The sequence below is a fragment of the Nematolebias whitei genome, chromosome 13 (genome assembly GCF_014905685.2).
Source record: "Nematolebias whitei isolate Nwh7 chromosome 13, NemWhi1, whole genome shotgun sequence".
NCBI classification, from domain to species: Eukaryota; Metazoa; Chordata; class Actinopteri; order Cyprinodontiformes; family Rivulidae; genus Nematolebias; species Nematolebias whitei.
Window position 1 is genome coordinate 7,994,512 of NC_056510.1, and position 7,271 is coordinate 8,001,782.

A 7,271-nucleotide genomic window follows, 5' to 3' on the forward strand; every position below is an offset into this window, starting at 1 on the left:
TCAGAACACTACCTCATGGCCAGTTAAAACATGTTTGTATTGTTTCTAGGATATTGTTCAAGGGTATGTTTTTCAACAAAATAATATTGGAAAATTGAAGGTGCGTTGTGACCTTTTAACACCTGACAGTGTCGCTTATAAAACAAAATAGGTATCGGCCAAAATCGGAATCGGCAGGCCAGACATTTTAGAAATCGGTGATCGGCCAGAAAATTGCAATCGGTGCACCCTTAGTAATAACACTGTTGTTTTTGTATGAACTTATCAGTCTCTCACTGATGGTAAAATGTGTTGCTGCCCTTTTGGTATTGTAGGTTTCAAAATACTGTATATGACTTCTATCCACTGGTCCATTATCTTGATTCTTGCATTAAATATATTTTTAAAAATAAACGTGTGTTAATGTAGGACAAAATGTAGTCATGGTGAAAAGTGAGTACTGGTAAATGCTGTTTTAATTCTAATATTTTACACTTTTCTGACTAAATAAAATTATAAAGAAGTGTGTGTACAAACATGTTCACCCCATGAATCTGCAACTTGTAGACTTGCAATTCATTAGAACCCCTGAAAATATTTAGATAACGTATTCATCTGTGCTGACCATGCACAGTATGTCCAAGAATGTGATGTTTTGTTTACTACTGCCTTAGAGATACAGTAAAATATATATATATATATAATTGTTGCAGAAATATAGAATGACCATGTGAAGACAGATTTCTCCAAATAAACTCTATTTAGCTGCCCCTTCAAATACTTGTTAAATTTAAATGCAGGGCCTTTGGTGGCACATTTAAACACATAAAAACGTGAACTTTTTCTAATACATCACAATAAATCATGATTTCTGATAATAAATGTTTTCCTGACATGATGAAAAAATGTTGACCGTCAAAGTGAACTTGTGTAAAAGAGTGAGCGCTTCACTATTAGAAGTGATTGATTGCACAAGTTATCAAAACAATAGGGTGTTCCCATAATCAAGGCGCGTTCACCTGAGCTCACCTGAACATAAAAAACAACAAACACAGAGCGGAAGGAAAACACAAACAACAGAAACCGTGTGGTTTATTTATTCAAACTGATCATGCTCCGATTGTTTCAGTTTAGAGCCACAGAGACATCTTCATAAATGATGTTAAAGATATATCTCTTAAAACATTTGATCAAAGAGGCAAAACATTATTTTGCTGAAAATGGAAGGTTTTAAAAAAAGGTTACATCATGATCAGAAAGCCTCAGGGTTCTGGGAGATCCAAGAATTTCCATTTAGTCAGAGTCACTGCTGCAGCCGCTGCTGGACGACTGAAACGACACACAAATATAAATATATTAAATAAGTCGGTTAACACAGAAGACACAAGTAAAGTACATTAATGACTATTTTAAGTACAACAGATCAAAAGGTTAGCCCATTATTCAGCACTTTAACAACTAAAGTGTAGAAATTCTTTATGTTTTTGGTGTTGCACACTTTGGTTTAAATTCATGGTAAATTATATTGTTTTATATTAAATATAATTAAGTTTAAAGACAGAACTTCTCACCCCATGGCTGGTCTTTCCTTTCTTGTGACAGCGCTTGTGCTTGTGGCCGTGCTTATGGCCGTGCTTGAGCTTGAGTTTATGTTTGTCCTTTTTCTTGTCCTTATCCTTGTGTCCGTGTCCATGGTCGGTGCCATGGCTGGTGCCATGGCTGGTGCCATGTCCATGTTCATGTCCACGTCCATGCTCATATACATGCACATGTCCATGACATGGATTATGCCCATGATCATGTCCCTGCACACAACCTTGTCCCTGCCCATAACACGGCACGGATACGGTTCCAGGTTGTACAGGAGGGTAGTTCGACATTTGTGGAGGATAGGTGGGGTTACCACCTGGATACAGGTGTCCTGAACACAAAAGACAGGACACAAATTTGTACCTGCTTCATAAAAATAAACATAAGAATATCAAGAATATGAAGCATATTCAGTAAAGTAATCCCACGTTACCTTGGTTGCGCCCGTACATTTACTCGCTGAAACGACAGATTCTGAAAGAGACAAACCGTGTCCGGTACAAGTCAACGACCTCAGAGGATCTTGTGATGCAGCTGGAACCTGCTGCTTCTTTTTATTCTCTGCTGCACCTTTGACCTTAAGGAGTCCTCATTACACCATCAGGGGCAGGTCTTCACTGCCTTCTGAGCCTTGTTGCTTGGTGACCTATGGGAAAGTTTGCATAATGAGAAAACGTAACGTCTCTTCTCCATCCACGCTACTCTTCTAAACTAAAGGTAACTGGTAAATGTGTGTTTGATTTATTTTTGTGTGTCCTGTTTCATACAAGTCAAATATATTTTGTCAGAAAGTCATGTTTCTCCAAATCGGATGCACAGTCGAGGGAAAAAAGAAACAAGTCCACCTTCTTCCAGTTACAGGTTTTATGTGTCAAAAAACAGAAGAGAGCAGATTCCACCCTGTTCTTCTTAATTAAACTCGAAACAAAAGGAAAAAGCTGTGAGTTAAAAACTTGCTGCTTTCACACAATTTAAGGAGTTCAGTGTTGACCAGATTAAAGGCATTACTGTGTGTTAACAAAACACCAAGATGGAAAGACATCAGCAGTGATCCTCAAAGAATCAGCTGTTGCTGCACATCATCTTGGGAAGGATCACAGATCATTCACATGCTATTTGGAGTCCGTCATTCTACAATTAACACGGGTGACAATCTTACCAGGAGTGACAGCAAATTCACCCCGAAGGTCAGACCGTGCAATGATCAGAGAAATGAGCTCCATCTCAGACTCTACAGGCTTCAGGTAGCAGGTCAAAGGTCATGACGGGGCAGTTAGAAACGAGCTGAACAGGTGCGTCTTGCTTGGAGGGGTTGCAGGAAAAAAACACTTCTGTCTAACAAAAAAAACAAAAAAAACATGGGAAAGTTTTTGCGTTTGAAGAAAAACAGACATTGCATATCAGCTCATGCGCACGAGGGTGGAGGGCTGATGACGTCGTTGAACTGATCGGTAAGAAGAATGGGCCAAAATTCTTCCACAACTACATGAGAAACTTACCAAAGAAACTGCTGCTGAAGGAGGTCCTGCAAGCTGATGGGTGCAGTTCTACCATTGTGGCTTTATTTTTGTCTACAACAATGACTTAGGCGTGCTTGTTCACTTAAGACTAGATTAGAATCATTTTAAAACCCGACAAAAATCGGATTATTTTTGAATAAAACCAAAACAACCTAGAACTGAAACGCAGCAGACTTCTTCTCACCGGTGGAGTTCGCTCTACCGGGACCAGAGAGGAAAACCCTCAAGATAACAAAACAGAAAAGCCTCAGTCCAGTTCTAAGACCAAGTCGAGAGTAAATAAACATATACAGGAGATAAAAGCTGGTGTCAGCTGATTGTATGGGTAAACTGCAGGGTGTGGAACAGTGGGACTCATTTTCAACCCTGGAGTTTCAGACTGGCCCACTTTAGATCACCGCATGAAAACACCAACTATTCATGACTTTCTCACCATGTGACCCTGAATTCTCTGTGGTCTGTGAAGAAGCTTCAGCCTGAAAGAAACAATAAATATAGATTAAAAATGGCTGATCTGTCTTTCGGATGAAAGACGAAACGTTTCTACATTTTTTTGTTGTTGTTTTGTTTTGTGAACGTCCAGAGGACCAGACGTAACCTTTTTAGATCTGGAAATCAAGGTTAACTAAAAACTTCTTCCCCTTACCATAACATCATGACTTTTATATTAAAATATCACAGTGTGAGAAAATACAGGGAACATTCTGCACCTTAAAGCTTAAAAGTTAACGTGTTGGAGGCAAAAAAAAAACTGTCAACATCAGGATTTATTCAATCTGTCTGAAGTTATGAAGAAACGAGTCCAAAGCACCACGTCACAGCTTTCAGGGTCTATTTTACATCTCGGAGGAACACTTCTTCTGTTGTTACAAGTCAAACTTTATTTAGTTAAAAGCTCATGACGTTGTGGCTGTTCAGTGTGTAGTAAAACACCTGTGTTCCGTTCGGTTAGTTTACAAAAATTAACGCTTCTTCTGGTGTTTAAAGTAAATGTTTCCCGTTAAGCGGTCGACCGGCCTCCTGCGTCACTCCTCCGCCTCTGAACTATAAAATAAGCATGGGAGCAGAGGCCAACACCGTTAAGGACATTGTTTTTGTTTTTTCCCGATTTTTTCATGCGGTCTGGGAGTTCTGTCTTCACTTTCGCTCCTCTACTTGTTTACTTCCATCAAAAAAGGAGATACAGTCAAAAATTATGAAGATGGTGGGATTAAAGCAATAGATTTTGAAATAATGAATGGCGCATTAAAACTTTAAATGGCTTCAATCTTTTCTTAAAAATGGTCATGAGCTTTGGTTTGCTGTCCCCACTTTGGTTTTTAGTAAAGTTGGAGGTATTGACTTCCTGTTAAGACGTGACTTTGACATTCCTAAATTACCTGTTAAATGATCTGCTTTTCACCAACAGGTGTTATTGAACTGGAAACCAGCATACAAACATAACTTCAGTCCTCAGAATGTTCCTTTTTGGAACAACAGAGTCGTTTTACATAGAAGGAAGTCTGTGTTCATGGAAACATGGATGGAGAAACAAATATGGTCACTCACTCATCTCATGGATGAAAAGGGAAATTTATATGACTATGAAGAATTCACAAAAAAACAATCTAATCTGTACCAAAAAAGACTATGATAAAGTAACAAAAAATATACCAATTGCATTTGTTCAGTTAATAAAGAATAATTATGAAACTAAACCAACAATTAGTTTAGCGAGCATCAATCTCAATGGACTAAATTTAACACACAATAAATGCAACAACAATATTTTAAGACAGCATTTAATAAAAACAATATATTCTGGTCAGGTAAGAAGAAAGTTTCATGATTTCTACGATAAGAAGGAAAGAATAAAAATAATGACAACATATCTGGGTTTCCCTCTTCCACCTAAATATAAAGAATTACATTTCAAAACTCTAAATAATATTTATCCTTCTAATGAGTTTATCAGAAATAGATTTAAATTTGAATGTGATAACTGTTCTATATGTAACGAACCTGAAACAACAGAACATTTATTTTATTTCTGTCATTCTGTGAATTATGGAAATCCCTTCACGATCTCCTGACCATCAAATCTATGAACATAGACGCCTTCTCCGTTCAGAATATATTATATGGATATGTATCTGAAAATAAAAAAGATGAATACTTTGTCCATAACATTATCATAATATTAAAATTCTATATACATAAATGCAGATATGGCAAGTCTAAACCATTATGGTCTGTATTCAAACAAGAACTCCATTTGTTAAAACTTTCATTAGACTGTGCTAAAAAACCACAAGCAAAAAAGCTCTGATCACCTCGCTCAGATAATATAGCCCTCTGACAAATTATTTTAGTAATTATGTAGATTCTTAGATAAATAGTTAGTGGTTTAATTCACTGTACTATATTATTTGCAAACTCTCAAATAGTATTATTACCTAAATTTTAAGTTTATGATGGTTGATATGATAATTCGTTTAAGAATATGTTGACCTTAGGAGGTATGATTGTAGATATTTGTATATGTTTATATGTATCATTGTAATTTGAGATTGTCATTTGTTGTTCTATTTGTGTTCTTTTGTTCTGTATGTTCAGTAGTTCAATAAAGTAAAAAAAAAAAAAAAAACTTGTTTACTTCCGGGAGGAAGTGGGAAGCTTCACGCTGATTGGTTGGTTGCTGCTGACGCACCTGCGTGACACTGCCCCCTCGTGGACATTTAGCAGAATGCAGCTGGTTTGCGTGAAACGAACAAGCACTGTGTTGCATTTTCTTTTACGGTTTGTATTTTATTCATCTCACCATATGACAAATTTTAAAAACGAATACAGCAATAACACTCAATAGTTGTTTTTTCTATGAACATGTCAATCTTTCGCTCATAGTAAAATGGTGTTGGTGCCCATTTTGTATTGTAGGTTTCAAGGCTGTATGGGTTTGTGTACCATTCGTTCAGTTGTTGTTGTTTTTTTAATAAATGTGTGTTAATGTAGGACAAAATTTAGTCATGGTGAAAAGTGAATATCCTGTTTGAATTCTAACATTTTACACCTTTTGACAAAATAAAATAAAGAGGTATGTGAAAAACTAAATTCACCCATGAATATAATTCATTAGAACCCCTGGGAATGTTCAGATAACATATTTTCATTCAACCTTTATTTATACAGGCTATCCTCATTGAGCCACAAGGACTCATTTACAATAAGGACCTGTTCCAAACAGAACGTATAAAGTACAGACAACAATAACAGTAAACAATGACAACAACAAACTACTATATATTCATCTGTGCAGACCATGTCCGTGTAAGAATGAGATGTTTTGTTTACCACTGCCTTAGAGATAAATAAAAAGTATGTTTGTTGGAACTTTCTCATGGAAAAATCCAAAATGCAAGACCATGTGAAGCTCGATTTCTCCAAATAAACTCTCTTTAGCTGTAAATTCTCGAGTCTTTTTTGTTTGTTTGTTTCATAGCCCAATCAAACACTTGTTTAAATTTAAATGCAGGGCCTTTGGTGGCGTATTTAAACATAAAAACGTGAACTTTTTCTAATACATCACAATAAATCATGATTTCTGATAATAAATGTTTTCATGACACGATAAAGAACTGCTGACCCTCAAAGTGAACTTGTGTAAAAGAGTGAGCGCTTCACTATTAGTGGTGATTGATTGCACAAGTTACCAAAACAAGATAAGAGGAAGGGTTTTCCCATAATCAAGGCGCGCTCACCTGAGCTCACCTGAACATAAAAAACAACAAACACAGAGCGGAAGGAAAACAAACAACAGAAACCGTGTGGTTTATTTATTCAAACTGATCATGCTCCGATTGTTTCAGTTTAGAGCCACAGAGACATCTTCATAAATGTTGTTAAAGATATATCTCTTAAAACATTTGATCAAAGAACCAAAACATTATTTTGCTGAAAATGGAAGGTTTTAAAAAAGGTTACATCATGATCAGAAAGCCTCAGGGTTCTGGGAGATCCAAGAATTTCCATTTAGTCAGAGTCACTGCTGCAGCCGCTGCTGGACGACTGAAACGACACACAAATATAAATATTTTAAATAAGTCGGTTAACACAGAAGACACAAGTAAAGTACATTAATGACTATTTTAAGTACAAAAGATCAAAAGGTTAGCCCATTATTCAGCACTTTAACAACTAAAGTGT

The 7,271-nt window shown here is 36.5% G+C and overlaps 1 protein-coding gene and 1 long non-coding RNA gene across 2 annotated transcripts; both read right to left on the reverse strand.

The window, feature by feature from the left end:
• Positions 1–1,060: 1,060 nt before the first annotated feature.
• LOC119418991 (zinc transporter 7) lies at positions 1,061–2,093 on the reverse strand. Its single transcript, XM_037686283.1, has 4 exons — positions 2,003–2,093; positions 1,551–1,900; positions 1,225–1,308; positions 1,061–1,127 (listed from the first exon to the last, which is right to left on the reverse strand). Exons 1-3 carry the CDS (start codon positions 2,019–2,021, stop codon positions 1,273–1,275), a joined length of 405 nt encoding a protein of 134 aa, XP_037542211.1. The 5' UTR covers positions 2,022–2,093; the 3' UTR covers positions 1,061–1,127; positions 1,225–1,272.
• Positions 2,094–6,886: 4,793 nt separating this feature from the next.
• Positions 6,887–7,118, reverse strand: LOC119418992. The gene is made up of 2 exons (XR_005187236.1): positions 7,050–7,118; positions 6,887–6,953 (listed from the first exon to the last, which is right to left on the reverse strand). It is a non-coding gene; the product is annotated as an uncharacterized LOC119418992 (long non-coding RNA).
• Positions 7,119–7,271: the final 153 nt, after the last annotated feature.

What these genes read in the sequence shown, in the direction of transcription:
- LOC119418991 (XM_037686283.1), bottom strand. An exon ending in AAGGAAAGACCAGCCATGGG is followed by an intron (nt 1,309 to 1,550) that starts GTGAGAAGTTCT and finishes GTGTCGTTTCAG; the next exon opens with TCGTCCAGCAGCGGCTGCAG.